The sequence below is a fragment of the Zingiber officinale genome, chromosome 3B (genome assembly GCF_018446385.1).
Source record: "Zingiber officinale cultivar Zhangliang chromosome 3B, Zo_v1.1, whole genome shotgun sequence".
In the NCBI taxonomy this organism is placed as follows: Eukaryota; Viridiplantae; Streptophyta; class Magnoliopsida; order Zingiberales; family Zingiberaceae; genus Zingiber; species Zingiber officinale.
The window spans coordinates 83872461-83894020 of NC_055991.1; the positions used below are offsets into that span (position 1 = coordinate 83872461).

At 34.6% G+C, this 21560-nt stretch overlaps 1 protein-coding gene and 1 long non-coding RNA gene across 2 annotated transcripts; one reads left to right on the plus strand and one right to left on the minus strand.

The window, feature by feature from the left end:
* Window positions 1-579: 579 nt before the first annotated feature.
* Window positions 580-8767, minus strand: LOC122056675 (serine/threonine-protein phosphatase PP1). The gene is made up of 4 exons (XM_042618735.1): window positions 8342-8767; window positions 2469-3028; window positions 2182-2396; window positions 580-811 (listed from the first exon to the last, which is right to left on the minus strand). The coding sequence occupies exons 1-3, from the start codon at window positions 8517-8519 to the stop codon at window positions 2208-2210; spliced, it is 927 nt and encodes a 308-aa protein (XP_042474669.1). The 5' UTR covers window positions 8520-8767; the 3' UTR covers window positions 580-811; window positions 2182-2207.
* Window positions 8768-12118: 3351 nt separating this feature from the next.
* LOC122056676 lies at window positions 12119-13841 on the plus strand. The gene is made up of 3 exons (XR_006133353.1): window positions 12119-12590; window positions 12675-13485; window positions 13563-13841. It is a non-coding gene; the product is annotated as an uncharacterized LOC122056676 (long non-coding RNA).
* The last annotated feature ends 7719 nt before the right edge of the window (window positions 13842-21560 follow it).

The window sequence follows — 21560 nt, forward strand, 5'->3', positions numbered from 1 at the left end:
CCTTTACATCGCCTAAGAACCCTAAATCTCAAGAATGACTAGGCAAATACCATACTTGTTCTTTCGACGTGGCGTTGCCGCCCTGCCCCTTGGATCAGTGACCATCCATCGACCCACAAACTTCCTCTCATGAACACCAAACGTGGAAGATAAGTTCTGATCAGTTGTTCACCACTGTAAAGCACAGTCAGGCCAGCCACACAGGAACGATGCGCCGACACTTACAGAGCAAGAAAAGAATACCCAAAAGTCCAAAATGAATGACATTTTCATCTGCTACCTAACCCCACAACAATGGATCACATCCAAATCTCGCAATCAAGACTGCACCAACACGCGATCGGACAGCAATCTTGCATTCAAGACTGCACCAACACACGGTCGGACAGCAGCATTGTCTCAGGAAAATCCAGCAAACTGACTGATTCACAAATCACATATCCAAGTGATTAGTTTTTTCAAGTTACCAACTATGATTCAAACATCTGCTCAAACTAATGCATTTATGTTGTTTAAATTTTTAGCCATGATTTTATCTTAAAGAAAAGGAAACAAACATCACAATGTAGTTCGAGACAATGAACTAGAAAGAGTAGAAATTACTTCCGTGTGAATATACAAATACGGTTCCCAGCGTAGAAAGAATTCTTGAATTTGAAACTTGGGACATAAATGGAGTTATAAAAGGAAGTCGATTACAGCCAATAGCCATGGCGACATGACATATTATTACAGCACCTCTGCACCTTGAAAGTCACTGTGGTCGACAACATTTGCTGCCTCATCATCTCATTTGGTGCAGTCAAATTCCCTGGAGAACAGATTTGGAGTTTAGTCGATGAACGGGGGGCAGGCAATGTCATCGCAAGCAGTAAAAATGAAGCGCAAAAATTAGGGTGATAATTGTCTAATAGGTTATGTTATATACGATCAGGAAAACATTACATACCACACATACATATGAAGCAACAGGTTCGTATGATCTTACCATAGCAACGAGTAAAAAGGCACAAATTTGGGTTAAGTATCCTACAACAGGTTACTTTTCATATGAGCCGGAGAAGATTACATACTGCAATTCCACAATGATCGGATGAAATAGTGGACTATTGAATCAGTGCGTGCAGATACTTTTAGCTTCAAGGTGACCATATATATGAACACGCAGGCAGGTTTATGTGATCTTATCATAATGAACAAGAGCAGCAAATAATCCCATTGTAACCAGGAAAATGTTGCTTTTCCTATGATCTGGAAAAGATTGCATACTGGAATTCCATAGTGATCGATGAAAAATTCAACTATCATACCAGTGTGCAGATACTTTTAGCTCCAAATTACCACATATGAACCAACAGTTTCCTGAGATCCTATCGTAATGAACAAGAACAGACAACAATGCCGTTTCAACCAGGAACAAAGCACAAACAGTAAAAAAGGAAGAGCAAAAATTGGTGCTTTTATTGTCTGAGCTTGCTTTCCGCTTGATCAAGGAAATTATTACAAATGCAATTCAACAGTGATCAGAGAATATCCAATTGGTGGATCAGTGCATGCAGCTATGAGCCAACAGATTCGTATCATAATGAACAAGAAAATACCATAGCACAAAAAAACGAAACAACAAGCAATAAAAGGTAAGAGTGAAAATTGGGGCAATCATTGATGATCGAACAGGTTACTTCCCATTTGGTTGGAAAAGATTATTGCATTCTGCAATTTCACAGTGATCACTAATCAGATGAAATATTCAACTATTGAATCAGTGTGTGAAGATAGTTTTAGCTTAAAATTTCCATATATGTGAATTAAAGGGCGCATATAATCTTATAGCAGGCTTAGCTCCATGATGTCCGACTTAGCTAAGTTTAGTATTTTTTAGATTGGTATTGAAGTTTATATTTTACCAAGTTCAAGTTCCGCCTTTGTATTTTTCTCATACGGTCTGGTTTAGGAATCACTAGACTCGAATAGCAACAATCTTATATAAATGATGAACTCTCATAGATTGTAGTTCCCTCCCTATTTAACAACTTCATGCTTGTACATTCAGCTTTAAATGCCAAATTGAATTTCATTACAGGAACAGTATAATAGTGGGAATGTATTAAGCCCTTGAAAGTTTTGAATGTTAACACTGCTGATCAAATAGAGATAACTCAGGAGTGATCTTCCACTAACCTTGATGGCAATTCCATGGTTGATTATCAAATTCTTGTAGAGAACATGGCTTTTGGCTTCTTTTCAGCAGGTTTGAGAATCTGGAAGGAGCACATCAATGTCTCATCGACACTCATCATGGCTCCCGCATTGTCAAACTCACCACAATAATTTGGGGCTGAGAATATTGTCACAAGTTGTTTGTCAGCAAAGAATTCATACCCATCCTCCACAACCTGAGAAAACATGGATAAAATTTATTATATACACAAGGAAGAGAGATCATATTTAACATATTAAGATATTACCTGATGTGCCCTACAGACGAGATCAAGGTCGTGTCTGGCTAAGAAGTTGGTAACTGTATCTGCACCAAAAGTCCAAGAGACCCCCCTGTCATTTTCTCCCCAACCTTGAACTTCTCTACCAGGATCAGCCCAGAGTAAGTCACAAACTAAACCACTTTCAGGGACATCACATGGTCTATGTATACTTTTTATTTGATCCAACCTCGTTAAATCAGGGGACAATCCTCCATGCATGCACAATATCTTGTCATCAATTAAAGCCGCTACAGGAAGGCAATTAAAACAATCACTAAATACCTTCCATAGTCTCACACTAAACCGGCGCTTACATTCGTCATAAAATCCATATATTCTATTAATAGAAGCGCATTCATGGTTTCCACGCAGAAGGAAGAAGTTCTCCGGGTATTTAATTTTGTATGCAAGTAGTAGGCATATTGTTTCCAAGCTTTGCTTTCCTCGATCCACATAATCGCCTAAGAATAAATAATTAGCAGATGGAGGGAGGCCTCCATACTCAAAAAGCCTTAAGAGATCACTGTACTGGCCATGAATATCACCTGAAAGTGAAGAAAGGTAGAATCAATCTATGAAGCAGTTCAAAAACAAAAGTCATGAAGAACAATCAGCAAAAGGTTGTTTTCATCAACCAATTCTAATCACTAAAAAGGAGAACATTTGGCTCTAAATTTAATAGCTGCGCAAAAAATACTGAACTTAGGCATGTGGCTAACAAACAACAATTACTTCTGTGGGTCTCATCCCTTGTGCATTTTTTCGACATCACAAATCTTCTTTTGCAGGGATCATCACTACTGGACACATTTCAGTTTTTTTTTCCCCACTCCATGTCCTACCGTTTAGAATCTGATACTGCTTTTTCTCCATTACCCCATTTTGTCTTCCGTGTTTCCACTTCTATCCTTGCTTGCTCGTTGAAGCCTCTCCTTAATGCCTCTTCTCCACTTCCTTATCCCTTTTTCTTGCTCATTTCCTCTTTATTTTTGTGCTCACTTCTTTCTACTATCCTTTCCGTCATCCTCGCGATGGTATCGACACAAACTCTTGATTGTGCTGACACAGCTCATATGAATAAGATAGTGTATTGACACACTCTTGATTGTATTTGGGTACTCTTTCTAATTGTATAAACTAAAACATCTATCAATTGTATGGAGTGCTGAAATGAAATAACATATGGAATTGTTTCGTTTAAGAATTGTCTTATGAAGTTGGAACATTTATCAATGTTGTATATAAAATATTGAGCATATAAAATATCTCTCTAAATCAGCAGACTGCCATTCAAAACAGTAATTAGTCAAACCACAATTAATTAACAAACCAAACTGAACCCATTTCATAGTTTGAGGATAAAATTCTATCTTAAACCTTCTTTTCAATCTGGGATAGATCACTACCATCATAGAAATTGTGCCATACATTAAAACGTATGCTTACCTTGATTCAATGCAAATCATAGGTGGATAAATCATAACCAATCTATGGTTAGCCACATTAGCCATAGTCCAACTAAAATGAATCTAATTGCAGCAAAATCCAAACACAAACACTTGATAAAGGTTAGATTAAGGAGACACTTGTCGCCCATGGCATGGTTAAAGGACTTCACTATGTTGTCACGACTTTATCCATTCCAAACCATCTATATAACAACAGCCACAACTAGAGCATTCACCCAAATTTGGCAATATTTCAAACTAAATTGGCATGTTATCTTACTCCAAAACACCATAGACATATATCTTTCAAAAAACCATGCAAGTCCAAGTGTTGGCAATATTTAGAACTACATTGCTAACTCCAAATTTATGGACTCAACCCAAATAGAAAAATTAACTAGTGCAAAATGATCCTTATTACTGTAAGGGACCCTATAACACAACTTCACCTAATCTTTGTAAGAAACTAATCACAATGCAGGTTTGGCATACTTTGCTAAGTATACTCTCTTGCAAAGTAAGGTAATCAGAAAAGAACAATTAAACAAAGGTCAACTTAAATAAATATGAATGTGAGTGGTCAAGAAAAAACGTTGAACGTGCACAATACATCAATAGAGTAAAACGCTTAACAACACATTACATCGTCAATTACTAACATTAGGGGTGTCAAAAATGAACTCGACCTGAGTCAATCCGAAAAATATCGGGTTAGGGTTGGGGGCTTTCGGGTTCGGCTTGGGGGTTTTGGGGTTGTGTTAGGATCGGGTTGGGTTCGGATTGACCCGGATTGATCTAAATTTAGGGTTTAGGGATATTTTTAGAGTAAAATCAAATTTTATTTTGAAAATTAAGATGCTTTATGTACATAATAGCAGAAGGTTAGTATGATAATGATAAAGTATTAAGATAAAAGTGAAAAATTATTGGGAAAATAGTTAAAAAAGTCTTTTTTATTTGGGTTGGTCGGGTTATTTGGGTTCGGGTTCAGGTTCGGGTTTTCGAGTTGTGTTCGGATTCGGATCAGATTCAGATTGGGAGTTTTTTTGTAATATGCTTCCTTCAACACCACCTAAATCCACCCGACCCACTCGAATTGACACCCTAACTAACATAGCAGTAGACCCACTGTTAAAATGGATGGAAGGGTCCAACACAACCCAAGTGAATGAAGTAGCAACCTGTACCTACTAGGATGTGGATACATCTACGAACAAATGGAGACCAAACAATCGTAAGACCTAGTAAATTCAACAACTAGCTAATCCCAAAAGAGAATTGCTATCTCACCAATTAACAAGAAACCCCCCACAAGGTATAACGTATACAATAGATTGTCTTACATAATTCGTAGTAGCTATGTAAACATGTTACCAAACATAGTATTAGATGTTACAGTTGACAAAACTTATGATTCAAAATTTGTACTATAGAAACGATATGATTCACATGTAAAATAATCCTGTTTTTGCATATGAATCAGAAATGAAAAGAAACAATTTGGTTTGATTCAATACGATTTGATATGAACATCATTTCATATAATTCTAAACATAAGAAAGAAACTCTATTAAAAGTCAATTTTGCAACAGAAATTAATCCTGATTCACTAAGAAAGTGAATTAAACCCAACATAGGAAAAATTAAATCTAAATCATTATAAAGGAAGAAAGAAAGAATGGTTTTTTATGCCTAATAGTAGAAAGATAAAACTTTAAGAGAGGAACCTCAAAATTAATGATGATATAAAAGAAAAAAAAAATCAAGCAAACATGAGTCGATAATCTAAGGTAAGCAATCTCTACACTTAACAATGACCGTGAAAAATATGTCTTGTAACATCAATACAATACAACAATGGTAGCAATATCAATGGTGACTTAAATGTGCTATAATATCAAATTTGTCTTCTACTTGAAAACCATGAACTTTTCATGTCAAACCCATTTAATGAGAGAAAAATTTCTATTTCTCATTTCATTTAATTTTTTAATGAAGTATACAATAATTTCTACATTGCCATCAATATAAGATATTAATTAAGTATACTTTGTTATATAACGCGAGAAATCAAATCGACTTTCCTATATACTATTATGCTATTAAAATGGAATGTTTATTGTTTTATTTATTTTAGATGTTAGAACTAATAAAGTAAAATTATTCAGTATAAAAAGGGAGGGTCTAGAGATTGTGGGCAAAGGGGGGACTCTAGGAGCAAGAGAGGACAAAACACAGATGCCAAAGAGCTCAGCTTGATTGCAAGTTTTCAAGACGAAGGTCAAAATATCAACTAACTCCACCTCATTGGGGCAAAAGACAAGTAGTTAGGGGACGAAAAAGGAGGCATAGGTCAGGTGGTCATTAACTAGCGTACTTGGATACTTTGACTAAGATCAACACCATCATCATCAATGTCAAGGACAACACTCATGCCTAAAATGATAGTGCCAGGCAATTGAATAGAAGCCAACCACAGTAGAGTAGGTAACAAAGGCTTGAACCTAGATTGGCTAACCTCCTAGCCATATCCACAGTATGGGTGGCTACTTATGGGCCTAAATGGTGAACTACTATGTCTCTCTGTATACAAGATCTTTCTATGTAGAATTGATGTCAGAAGGAGGCAAGTAGAGAATGGAGTTTGTGAGGCAGAGGCAAGAGAGTGGAAGACACAAACAAAGAAGGTAAAACTTTCACATACAAACAAACCTAAATGCAACAAAAGCATACCTCTAAACATTCCAAGACAACTACTTCATAGTCGCAATGCCCGTAATTGGATTTGAAATTTAGATGCAAAAAGAAGATGGAACAGATAATGGATGCAACAACGTTTTAACTCCAAAAAAACCAGCAGAAAGTGGGCGCAATTCAAATAATTATGTTGGAAATGAAAAGTAGAGCTAATGATCATTATCAACTTATATTTGTCGAAATTATTTGGGTCGGCTACATGAGTCTTACTCTCCATTGGATTCAATTCAAGGCTATATTATTAAAATCGTTTTTTCTACATTAACTAACATTTTGTTTAGTCTCCATCTACCCCTTGCGTATTCCACTTTAATTGATCCAATTCTTCTAAATATAAAATACATTGGCCACCTTTAAACAACTACACCATCTCCACCTATTGTTTTCTAGTCTTTTTGGGCTCTGTTAATTAGGAGGTGGCAACAGAGGAACGAGGCTTGAAAAGTCCCCTTACATATATAGGCAAAGTAAAAGAGGATAGTTCCCAAGAAATAAAAGTCACTCTTCATAGCAATAAACCATCAGAATACTTTTTGATCCTCAGTAATCAATAGCATAACGACTATAGAAATGTCAAGAAATAATGTTTTCTATAATATCAATTTCTCCCCATCATCACATAGAGGTTTATTAAGACTTGCTATATACTTGTAGTAAATACAAATCAAATTAATGAAAATCAATAGCCATATACAATGTAATAGCAAGAAACATTGCTCCAAATAAGTTGTTTAAATCAATGCTGAATCAATTTCCTTTTAAACGCTTTGTGAAGCAGCACGGTCATCTTCGTACTTCCTAAAATTCTAGTTTGCTTTCCTTTTCCCAAATTAAATCAGGACCTGCAGTATTTAGTTCCCTTTTTTTATCTGTAGAGTTAATAAATCATTTGAAGCAGGTGATTAAGTATTATCTTGAGTTCAACAAGTTAATAGAAAGAACTAAATTTTCAATTTCCCATCAATATATAACAATTGAATATTCCAAGAACAGGAATCAGTTGATTTTGTACTGGTTCATATTGAAACTGGAGATTTCCTAAACCTATCTCCATCATCAACATGCATGATCCTAATCGGTTTTCATTAAGGCTTACAGGTTTCATTTTCCATCAGAATTGTTAGCAAGATGCACCAAACAAAATAGTCCTTATCCAGCAGTAACATCTTCTAATCACACGGAGATATAATATATTTTGCGCACTCACACCAATTAAAAGACTGAAATTGATGAAGGAAAGAGTTAAAGTTTGAGCAAATTGCAAACAATCAACCAACAATTATATACAATCTCCCCAACTATTTTGGCAGTTAAATAAAACTTGGCAATCTAAGACCCCATCAGGAGTAAACACGGTAAAGGGAAATTTAGAAGAAAAGAAAAAACAAATAAAGAAACTCCATAAGCATGATCAAAACCAATACTTTCATGACTTGAGGGCTACCTATGTAATAAAAGGATACCCCCATCAAAAATCAAATTTTCTAGACTAACCTCCTAACTTCAGTTTATAAAGAAAAAAAAAATACATTTTCCTGGAAGAACACGATGCAGATAGATTAAACCCACAAAAACAAAAGGATGGTAGAGTAATTTTACAAATCCAAGAGCGAATCACGTTAAACCAAGGAAAGCAAAGGGAAGGAAGCTGACCGCAGATCTTGATGGGGGCTTCAAGCTCCAGGAGGTTCGGCTGCGCGAGGAAGATCTCGCGGGACGCGACGCAAAGCTGGTGGATCTCCGCCTCTGTCAGGCGGACCAACGTCCCAGGCCTCGCCGTCCGCACCTCCAGCAGCCGGCTTATGATGCTATCGAGCACCTCGCCGTCCATCGGACCGATCGACCACGATCGATAAAAAAAAAAATAACACAAGATAACAAGAGGAAACGCTTCCTCCCCCTTTTATCCCTTGTCTGCACGATCCCTGTCCTGTTGCTGCTGCTGTTGCCAGGCGAGGTGACAATAAAGAAGGAAACTTTGGGTGGGCAGAAGAGAAACGATAGAGCGAGGGGGGCACGCGGAGATCGCTAAGCGCCGACGAGGCGGCGGAGGCGCCGATGAGAAAGGGTGGGGTTTGGGGTGGGCTGGGAGCAGTCGGCACCGCGCGTGGCTTTTAATTGAGAGAAGTTTACTTATTTGTCCCTAAATTATCAATATTTCACCAAACTACTCAAATTTTAAGAAATATCATCCGTTTCTCTAATTTAAAATCTTCAATAATGAAATGGAAGTATGGAACCAAGAAGGAGGACGGAATAAGGTGAATTTCATTACTTTATGGAGTAAACTGTATGTTTTATAATGAGTAGTGAGCCAAACCAAATATTTTAAATTTTGAGAGTAAAGTGAAATTTTCTCTTCCTATATAAAAAATATCCAACTCGTTCTTCGTGGACGTGGTATCCCTAAATAATGGCTATCATAGTTGTACTCAAAAGTATATCCCACCGAGTGCTCCTCCGACGTGGCACACGGATGTTTCCCTTGATTCGTTCCTTTTGTTGGGCTCACGATCTTGTAGGGTCCACCTCGGATGAGAATTACATGAATATTCACCTTTTATGTGGATTAGGTATTTACGTTTTGGCCATATCAAGATGAGACCGTGATCAATTGGAACCATTATTAAAAAACAATAAAATATATATCTTTACTATTTTAGAGAATCTAAATTTTTATTTACTAATTTTGATGAAACTTCAAATCCATTTATGTTAATTTTTTTTATTTTTCCTACTAAAAATAAATTTAAGATTTGTAAATTATTTTTCTCTACTTATTATTTATATAAAAAAATATGTACTATCATGATTTTTTTAATCTTAGGAATAGAAAATTTTTTATAAATACCTTAAATCGATAACATTATAAAATATATCTTTCTCAATCTTTTGAATAAAATTAATTATAGTAACTATTTTTATTTTAATATCTAATATAAAAAATTAAATTAATTTTTTTTTCAAGGAAGAGTCTATTACTCTAATAATGATGATCGAGTTCACAAGTCCAATTTGAGTCGGTTTATTAGTTTGAACATTAAAATATATTATAAATTAATTGTTTTTAAAAACTCTATTAATATATTTTTATGCAAATTGTCGAATATATCTATTGAGGATTCCTCGGATAATGATACAGTAATATGAGGGTTACTAATAGATCATTCATGTTTTTTTGATTTATTTTAATAATTAATGAAAAAATTTTATAGGACTAATTAGTCATGTCAAGATTAGTCAATATAAATAAGATATCCACATAAGTTTTTCATCCACTACTAGGATAAATTTAAAAGTCCAAGTATCCCGTATAACTAATGTTTCAAATTTGTTATTTCACTAAAGGAAATTATTATACAGTGCGTCATAGCTTAGATTTAAATCATGGATGTTTGTGCACTGTTGGAGTATTTTTATCTATTTTATTAGAGTAAAAGATGATATCGTTCACTCCAAGTAGCCTAATATTGTTAGTCCCATAATAAAATATAGATAGATAAATTATGATAATTATTTTATCCTATCGTAGTTATCATCGAGTCAAATCATCGGGTCAAAAGTTCAATGGACTAAAAAAAATTAGAAGAAAATATTAATTGTGAGATAAAGATTATTTCTATACTTATTTAAATCCTTTTTCTATTTATTATAGATAAAATTAAAATTTTATAGAAAACATTGAGTATTCAAATTTTGTTGGTATAATTTATTTTTTTCCATTATAGCTATTTTTAGACATATTTAATCCTTTAAATTTTGTTTTTACAAAAAGGTAAAAATTAGAAGAACATCCTTTTAAATATTGGAATAGTAAAAAAACATTATTATTTCTTATCAAAATAGTGTCATATCCTACCAACTATTATTTCCTTCAAAAATATTATTGGTTAATTACTATATCATGAATACTTCAACTCTCTCGGCAACATTAATAATAATATATTATAATGGATACCGTTAAGAATATGTTTGGTTCAAATTATAACACATAACCTTAGATATATAATTATCAAGTAATCACATAATCAAGTTATAAGGAATGAAACATAATCAAATAATTATTAACATATGAGCCATGATTACCTATCAATATTATATCATTATAGTTGATATAATATAGATAATTTACTTTTAGCAATACTAATCACATCTTCCGTATCTTCCGTATCTTCCGTATATTTTGAATTAAAATTCTTATTTCTTAAATTCAGTTATTTAGAGCAAAGTTACCATATCTCCGAATGACAAACATGGCTTTTCCTTTGTTTTTGGTATAATATACATAGTTATTTATATTGTATAATATATTTAGATATTTAGATTATATACATATATATTAAATATAAATACATAAGTATATAAAATACTTTTGTATTAAAAAAATATAGATCTACTACATTAATGATCATTTTGGTGTCAACCTCATGAATATGGAAGGAGGTTTATGTAGGTATACATACGTCAAGTGAGGTAAATCTTAAATCGTCGACTCTTAAGAATTAACTCCTGACTATTACATCAGAAATGTCATACATTCATTGTCTATGCTAAATCCTAGGGCAGTACTTATGTATTAAATCTATTATTATTTTTTGTATGTCTCTTAAAAGGCAAAGTAAATACAAATTCTCTCCATTTGTGACCTGTCATAGATTCAATAGTATAGTATAGCAGTTGTTAGATTACAGTTGAGACAATTGTTAGATTGTCAAGTTGTTTGAAATTTAACTATTTTGTCAAACTAGTCTAAGTTAGATTTTACTTATTTCACTAACTTTTATATCTAAGTGTATAAAAATTTAGAAGGACACATAGTTACTCGATAACTCAAATTTCGAAGAAGTATGATGAAAAATGATATGAGACAATCGAGGGATCGGAAAGGGCTAGGAACATCAGAGACGACATATCTTGGTAGAAGACATAAGCGAGTTTGAAGGATGTCACGAGAAGAGAATCGATAGGTTCGATGCATCTAAGATGCAGAAAAATACTTTGACATTCTGGCAATGAGAAGTCGGGATTGAAAAAGGTTTTTAGGTCAATAAGACCAATGATTTGATCAAATCAATGCATAGGATAAATGTTATCTATCTAGAAGTTATCGTTGTAACGAGATCTTCGACGGAACTAGGAATATCCATGGGTCGAATTTATATCAGATTTTATATCCTCAATTTCGTTATAAGAAAATCTTTATTTAACAACACTATAAAGATAATGATTTTATAAAAAATTATTACTTTTTACCTTTTTATAATGGTCGTAAGAAAAATTGTCTTTGAATAATTATTTTTAAAAATCGCTATCTATCTGCACGATAAAATCATACGTGCGCTGTTTTAAAAAAAAAAATTCCCCTTTTAACGTTTTTTTTCATTCACCATTTTTCCCCTAGCAGTTTTTTTTTTTTTTTGCCGTTGCATTTTTCCTTCCCTCTCCTTAAATTTTTATGCCAAAATCATTGTCCTTGTAATGTCTTCCCTTCTCGATCTCTTCACGCTATGGAAACCCTAAGCATCTCCGTCCCCCGCGGCTACTTCTCATTGAACATTCCACAGCCACTCCCCTGCGACAACTCTGTCGGAGGATGCCGCACCTCTAGCTTTGTCGCCTCTGTGGAATCTGGTGGAGTCAACATATGAGAGGTCTGTCTCTTCCACAACGTGTTCAATGGAGATGCTCTCTCGGCCGGAGAAGGAGAAGGGATCCTCTCAACATAGATCCATCTCGTCTGCATTTGAATCTGGGTATCAGTTAGGGGAGGCGCTATCCCCAGCGGATGTGAAGCAGATCAATGCATTTCTTAGTGGGTAGAGGAAAATGATTGGGAGGATCTCTCATGGAGAAGTCCTATCCAAGACCAAGATCATCCTCTCCAGATCGTCAAATGATTTATGTAAATTCATATAAGCTCCTTTTCTCCATGCCATTCAATCATATCTACCAAATTTCTCCAATTAGGGTTTTGTTTCTTTGATAGGTACGATGAGTGCGATGGTGGCGACTATATGTTATGCATGGTTACTGCAGAATAGAGAGGAGGAAGATGTGGTTGTGATGTCAGTGGTGAACATTGAGAGAGGGAGGATGAACAAGCATGAAGAAGTTACTTGACTTTTTTTCCATGTTGGCATTGATATTTCGACACTGCTCTTTACCGACGAGGCAACTCTCATCAAGTTTTACTTTCTAGATCTACTCTTTCTTTACAACATTACATGTGTGCTTGAGTGCTTCCAAATATCGCATATCATGTCTGTTGGTGCCAATCTTCATTTCGTAGCCTCCATGGCTGCATGATGCATAAGGTCGATATCTGCTTTGTGATCAACACTAAAGTGATATGCTTGAGGCCTCACTACTCTTTTGTATGCTTGTATTTGCAGCGACAGTCAAAGTTTTTGATTCATGATATTCACTATTATACCTTTATATCCAAAGAAAATTACATTAATATCTTATGCTAAGGATGTTTAATGTAATTTAAACTTTTGTAATTTATTGTTGGTAATCATTCGTGTTCATTTCTCATGACTATTTACTTGTTTCATGTGTTGGTAATCTTGTGATGAACAAACAATTAAGTATGCTTGTTATTGGACAAGGTGTGCTTAAAACTAAGAATGAGGTGATCGATCAGTATTTGAAAATTTGAGAACAGAACCATTTGTTTATAAAATTCTCATACATTCTCTCTTGCATAGGTGGGTTCACTGTGCACAATTCTCACAAATAATTACTGTGAAGAAACCCATGATCTATTTCAGAATCCTAAGTTGAAAAATCTATTGGTAAAACTCACAATTTGAGTCATATAATTGATTTCGCCCTCTTTTGCAAGTTCCAGTGATTATTATTCTATCTCCAGCTTGCAGGTATTCTCTTGGATACACATAATCTTAATGTCACATCTTCTTTTGTTACAAGGAGAGATGCCGAGGCAATATTATTGCTTTCAGTTGGTTCTTCTCCCGACTACAAATATGAATTGTTTGAGCAATCTTGAATTATGGTGTCATTGTTTGTTTCTTCCTTAAAATTGTCCCCTGAAAGTTTAATTTTTGTTTACTTTTGTTGGATGTTTTCTTCAGGCTTACTACTTCTCCAAGCTAAATTAGTCTGAACATGTTTTAATCTCAAATATTAAAAGTTTATCACTATACTAGATGAGTGTTCATTAGAGAAAATAAATACAACATGGCCATTAGTGAATTGCTATGAACTAACAATGAGCCACTAAAATGCATCAGACACAAATGCTGCTAACACAAAATTAAATGTTGTCCACTATATATAACTCTGGTAAGTGTAATATTCTCCCATTTTCTATTTCTTCTGTCTCTAGATAGCTATCTTGCTACGCTTAGATTAAAACACAAAATGTATCTGATAACCATTTTCCATGTATACCTATATATTCAGCAAGTCTGCCTTACTTGCCTCAGAAAAACTTGGATAAAGTTCAAAATATAGTACATGCTTTTGGTTTTGTTTCCGACATAGCATATACTTTAAGAAATTTCAATTATGTGCAGAGCATAGTAATGTTGTTTCTCTTTTGGCATATACTTCAGAAAATTTTAGTCATGTATACCGATTTTTAATTTTATTTCAATCCTAGCACATATGTTAAAGTTCTTTTAGTTATAGCATCTATTTATATCTTTTAAATAATTCATCTATTTTAGTTTTGGAGGAACAAGAGAGATGCAAGAATGAATTGACTTTGTTTCAAGATTTTCTTACTAATGCGGAGAAGACATTTTGCACATCGTGAAAAAAAGTTGATTTATGGTTTGTAAAAGTTAATTTTGTGTATAGTGACTAAAATTCAGATGTGTACAGTTAATTTTGTAAATCTTAAACTATTGTAAAAAGTAATTAAATTGTGAGATTCATATCCCACAAACATATTATAGAACATAAAAATGATCAAATATATAGTTCATGCATCAATAATCACATCATAGTTACTCCCTACTCCTAGAATCTGGAGATCTATTTCATAGAGAAGGAAATACAACCAAGAGACAGAAAATAATAATCTACAATTCAATACACAAGATAGAGAGAAGAAAATGCTTATCAGTGCGTTCCCGGTCTTCTCAGTTGAAATTCTTGCTCTAGAGGTGGACAGATCATTGAAATAGATAAAGATGGTTACTCTAGGATTTCCCCTAGAAAGAAAAATCCTCTTCGAAGGAAGGGGCGAAGCCCCGGTCCAAGATTGGAGGTCCCCTAACCCCCCCCCCCCCCCCCCCAAAAAAAAAAATCCATTTATATAGTCTTTCTCCATGTGCTCTGCACGGGTGCCTGTGTCGTGCACTATGAACTCCTCTAGGGGCCACCACGAGCTATGCTGGCAGGCACGAGCACCTGTGGTGGCCGTTGTGTGCTTCTTTGCGTTTATGGCATGGGTCATGCTAGCTGGCACAGTCGCCCGTGGATGAATCTGAGAAAGATTTGGAAGTCATTGGAAGTTGGCTTTTACCACCATTTTTACTTCTTTTTGCGTCCTATCAAAAGAAATACATGAGAGCAGTTCTCTGAACTAGGAAAATATCAAAATGAAGCACATGGAGATGAAAATGTGAAATGTATGCGTATAAAATGGGACAAGATGTGCATCAAATTATGATAAAAAACCTATAAAAATGCACTTATCAAAATCCTCCAGACTTAAACCTTTGCTTGTTTTCAAGCAAAACCTGTAATTTAGATTTATGCATGTAAATGGAGCATCATAATTCCTAATGAATCAGTTCAATCCTATCATATAGTTTTATTGATGAGCATGATACAAATTTATTTGAATGTGACCTAAGTAGAAGTTGTCCGTGTTCAGTGCAATGTAACCTAACTTTTTTAAGTGTCAATCTCTAAGTCTAGTTAATTCGTCATTTAACCATGTTTCTCGTGTCTCTTGCGATAGATACTTACCTGCCACACGTATAGTTCATCCCTCTCAAAGTCTACACAAGATCTCAAAGAAATACTTAGAATCAAGAGAAACATAACAGTTATTTCTTAGTAACTTAACTCGGTGTCAAAGGTGTAACTTATTAGTTTCCACTCACGATAATTATTTTTTTATCCCTTATGCTCTTTTTTTTTTGCTAAGTGACAACAAAGTACAACACTTGAACAAACTCTTTTTTTTTTCTCTCATTTTTTTTCTTTTGGATTCTGATTTTTCCTAATGAATTGACATGATACGAGTTTATCCAGTAATGTAACTTATTAGTTTCCACTCACGATAATTATTTTTTTATCCCTTATTCTCTCTTTTTTTTTTTTTTTTGCTAAGTGATAGCAAAGTACAACACTTGAACAAACTCTTTTTTTTCTCATTTTTTTTCTTTTGGATTCTGATTTTTCCTAATGAATTGACATGATACGAGTTTATCCAGTAACAAAAATATAGTTGAGAGGTCGTCTAGGAAGTAAAAGTACTAATCAGGTTCTATGAATCATAACTATTTTTAAAAATGTCTACCATAAAAGTCAAGCATAGTGTGACGAGATCCTAAACTAGGCTAGCACTAAAATTTCTCCGGTAGAAATAATACTCACTCTAGGAAAAAAATAGATTACTAGATACATTAACAAACATAATAACAACAAAATATCTGGAACTAGCATGCTAGCATCTTGCTACGAGGAGCAAACAAATAGTGAAATGATATATGATGCAACTTGAAGAAAAATTTATTATGTAAAAAAAATGACAAAACTAACTAACACCCCCTCCCCCCAAACTTAAACTTTTCAATGTTTTCATAAAATTCATAAATCTAATTCGGAGGAGGTTTAGAGCGAGAGGAGTTACCAAGTGATGCATGCCGAAAGTCTAAGTCATTCATGTGTTGAAGTCACCCCTCCATTAGATAGTTGCACTCCTAATCTTTGAATCCTACAAACAGAAAATTAGATAAGAAAAATCAAGTTGAGGGTTAGCGTTAGGAAAAAGGAAAGCAGGGAGATCAAGGAAAACACAGCTCATCCTTGCTCTCAACAAAGTTTGACATGGAAGCTTCATTTTCATTAGTTTTTTTTTCAGGCACTTGACACGGCCTGTGGCGTCTGGCACGGTCGCCCATGTTAGGCACTATGGCTACTGTTGAACTCCGCCATGGTCCATGCCGACTAGCACGAGTGCCCATGGTGAGCTATGGAAACCTCCTAGGAATCGGGCATGGGTGCCTGTTGCAAGCTCTGGGAAGGATCTGTAAATTAGCCATGGCCCGTGCTAGGCATGACCGGCTGTGGCAGACTCTCGAGTGTCCTGGAAAGTTGATCTTTAAGCTTTTCTTTGTGCCCTATCAAAAAATAATAATAAGAGTCGCTCTTCGAAATCATACTCCTTGCCCTAAACTTAAGCGAAATAAAAAGTTAAAATTACAAAACAAGAGAAAACATAAATGAAAATAAGAAAGAAACTTAGGTTACCTCCCAATAAATACTTGTTTACAGTCATAAGCTCGACCCCTTATTAGGTTGACCAAAGATGTATGTTTTAAACCTCGCTCGTGAAGGAGTAAGATATTTCTGAACCATTTTGCCAAGGGTCCAAATTGTGGAGAGAATTGTCATCATTGGATCAATATCGTGAAACTACTCCCTCCATCTTTTTCCCTTGAAGGTTTTTCCTAGAGGTCGGAGACAATTCAGTTGAAGCATCCATCCTGAAGGTGGAATGATCGCTAATATAGCACATACTCCTCCTTCCACCTTTTCCTCTTCATAAGATATTCTGAGCTGTTGGAGGCAGTTCAGTTGGAGCATGCACTCCGGGAGCTCAATTATTACAATGGATATTGGGGCCTTGTTTAGTAGAAATAGAGGATTCGACATCAGTGGGAGTGTCCAACCTCGAGATCTCTAGCTATCTATCACTTCCCACTTTGAGGGTTGTACAATAATATCATCATCCAAATGTAACATGGTAGTAACTTCACCAAAAGTTCCACATGCAATATCATCCATAAAATTATAGACATCAATATCTACCCCATCTCTATTCTCATCAGCAATCAAGTGCGCATTATCAAAAATCAACAGAGGAGTCCTGTAGAGCCACATAATCATAGGTCAAATCGTTGTCAGCTTTACAATCTATCCCCTTTGACACATGATCTAACTGTATCTGCAAATTCAGACTTGATTTATCAATTTGTTGTTGGGACTGGAGATACATAATCGCTCGTTGCATCATGAGCTCTTCTAATTCTTGCAATGTTGTCTTCATCTAACTAGCAGCAAGAGTTTCTAAGTCTTGGAATTCTCCCAAGTTAGTAGATTCAACATGTTCAACTTGAAGTGGTCTGTTTTGTTGGTGCTAAAAGTACTAGCTAATCAAACATGTATTTTGATATTGGCAACCGTTCAAAGTTAAGAGTTGTTATGATCTAACAAACTTACCTGAGTGTGCAAGTAAATTCTAGCTGAGGCTAGGCAAAGAAGTCCTGGTCAAGATAATTGAACACTAAGTTCTGGTCAAGAGCATTGAACATGAAGTCTTGGTCAAGTGGACTGGTAGAAGTGTTGGCAAATCGAGGACATCAGGCAGAAGCCTTGGGGGTCGTGAACACCAGATGGAAGTATAGATAGGTTGAAGATCGAATGTCTGGCGGGAAGTCTCGAAGGTCAAGATCGAACGCAGAGTAAAAGCCCGCCTGAAGGACTAGATGTTTGGCAACAGGTATATTCTTTTGAGTAATAGCTGAGGGCATGTTCCCTGTTAAGAGAACAATAGACCTTAATTTGCTATGGTTTCATGGGAAATCTGAAAGTCAAGCCCAGACAATCCAAGACTATCAAATAATATTGTTTAATATTATATTATTTTTCGATGCTAACTTTGTGATATAGAATACTCTTTAAGTTTGGAAATGTTGATCCAGGTGCCTGAAAGGGCCCAGTTGCCTCAAGCATATACAACCCGCTTGAAAGGTATTCAAGTGCTTTTATCATCTCGACGCACATAGTAGGATGAGGTGGCAACTTCTAGTTGGTTAGCACACATCTGATAGATAGAGTCGGCTAGGAGAACTTCGCTTAGTGCTCGCCACGTTAGCGATCGAGGTGCCTTAAAGAAATTGAGGAGCCTGGACAAGGATAAGGCATGACGAGATCATATTAGACTTCGATTGAGGCACCTCAAAGGGAATAGAGGTGCTTGGATCGACCTATAAAAGGAGGTCACGAGCAGTAACAAAGGAACAACTTTTCTATATGATCAAATGAGCTTTTGTACTACTACGAACTTCGACTATGACGCTGTAACACTGCTCCGACAACTACGCCTTACTCTGGATCATCTAATTGTCGATATAATTTACTTAAGAAAAAGTTGTATCTTCATATTCAAGCTTTGTATTATTCGAATTGATAGTGAATTACCCAATGAAAGCAATCAACAATCACAAGTCTTGGAGCAGGAGTCGTCAAAAGCTCTGAACCAAGTAAAAACAAACTATATTAGTATTGTTTTCATTATTGCATTGTGTACTCTCGAGTTTTACGAAAAACGTGAAAAACTACGAGTGTTATTCACCCCCCTAGCTTGCTTTTCAATTCTATAATTGGTATTAGAGTGGGGTCACACGAAATTGGTGCAACCACCTTTTTGAGCATTTTTATTTGTTTTTCTAGTTTTTCATAATTAATCAGAATCAATGCAATCAACTATTATGATATTTTTTTGTTCAAGAATTTCTTCGATGCTCAAAATTGTACAACACCACTCGAGTAATTTTGTTCCTTCTTTCCACACTAGTGATTGTACAACACCAAATAAAGGCGTGAGATGATGACAGAGTTTGTCAAACTAGTGGGGGTTTTTTTAGTTGCCAACATCATGTTTGTCTATAGTGTTAAAGATAAGAATCCCTTGCTAGTTGATGTGTCTTTCTATGGAGTGATTAAAGAAATATGAGAATTAGACTATCATTAATTTTACGTTCCTCTTTTCAAGAGTGCGCGAGTTGCAAATGACAAATGAATAATCAACAATAATGAATGTGGCTTCACTTTAGTCAATTTAAACAAACAAGGACACACGAATGATAAATTTGTGCTTGCAAGTCAAGTCAACCAAGTCTTTTATATTGATGACCCATTAAAAGGGGTGGCTAATTGTGCTCCTAGTTCCTAATATATGTTATGAGGGAAATGATGATGATTGAAGCAGTATTCTGGACTCTCGACCAATTGATAATCTTGATACTCATTGCATTCCTATTAATGAAAGATATTTTAGATCAGAAATTGAGGGTTTTGGGGTCACGAAAAAGAAAAAAAAATAATGTTTTGCATTTTTATGTAATGAAAAAAAAAGAATATTTTGTGCACTTTAAAAAATTATGTTATAAATTTTATGTCATGTTTATGTCTGTGTTGTTATTTATTTATGTTTAAGTTATTGTAATTAATAATGTCATGTTACTTATATTATTGTATTTTAACATCGATTTCATTTATGTTCTTATATAGACAATACTCGATGAGTCGTAAAAAACAAGGAGTAACAGTTGAGGAGATATATGGAGTAGTCGATGCAGAACTACATGGAGTTGCTGATGCGAAACTACATGAAGTTACTAATGGAGAAGAATGTTCTGTAGATGTGCAGAAGAACAAGTCGGTCCTATATCAATGTGTAAACTCATTGTAGCTACAAGATGGGGAAAAAATGAAGATTGATTATAATGGCATGAGGTGGACATTATACAATATAAATGGAAAGACATTGCAATCGTAGATTTACGATTGACTCTATTGCTAGAACCATGGTATCAATCAACATAAAATCTTGGCATACTGTTCCAGAAAATATAAAATAAAAATTATGGGAAGAGATATGGGCAAGATTAATATATACATACAATCCTGAATCTTTCCAACTCTATGTTGTCATTGCTTTCTTTAATCCATTCTTATCATATTAGTTGAATAATTATCTAGCTTGTATATTGATTATTTTCTTATTCCTGTTTAACTTCTCTATTAGTAGTACTAACTAATATTTTGTGTTACAGAATGCGTTCGAATTAGAACCATAAAGTGAGATTGGTGTGATGAATTCAACATCTCAAAAATGACAGGATTTCAAAAATAAACTCACTAGCAGATTTGTTTAGCCAAATAAAAACAATCCTAAAAAATTGAGTTCTCTACCGAATCAATATCATATCCCAAAAGTAATTTGAAAAATATTTATAGATGAGAAACTTCATTTATCATGGGAGATACGTACTCATATAAATATTGTCATGTTTCCTTTTATATTCATCTTAAATATTTGTATGGTGTTTGTTTGCATTTGCAAGTCTATACATGTGTTTTCTTACTTTAACATGCAGCCGCATGTCATTCTCTCAGAGAAATAACTCAACTCAGAGAAATAAGTCATCATGAGCTTGAGCTAATTGGATTAAGTAATTGAGTTAAGACCGTCATGGCTTTTGAAAATTCCTTCAAAATAATTATTTTTTATATGATTTCTGAGAAAAAGTAATTCAGACTCTTCCTTTATGTTTCCTTTTAGCTGCTTGTATAGTTGGATCAAATCAGATCCCTTATCTAAAAGAGCCCGAATGAAAAATTGAGCAACATGCTGTAGTTCTTCAATTTTAGTATTCTTTTGTTTATGAGTAACATGCTGCAATTTTAAAAATCTGTTTTAAAATAAGTTATACAGCAAGTTATAAGGAAAAATTGCAGCAAGTTGTACTAAAGTTATATAATTGAAATATATATGATTATTTCCATAATGTTGTTAATCTTTTGCTTTCAACATTTTAGTATTCTTTTGTCTCGATTTACATAATAGTATTAACTTTTTTACTTTCAAGATTATTTTCAT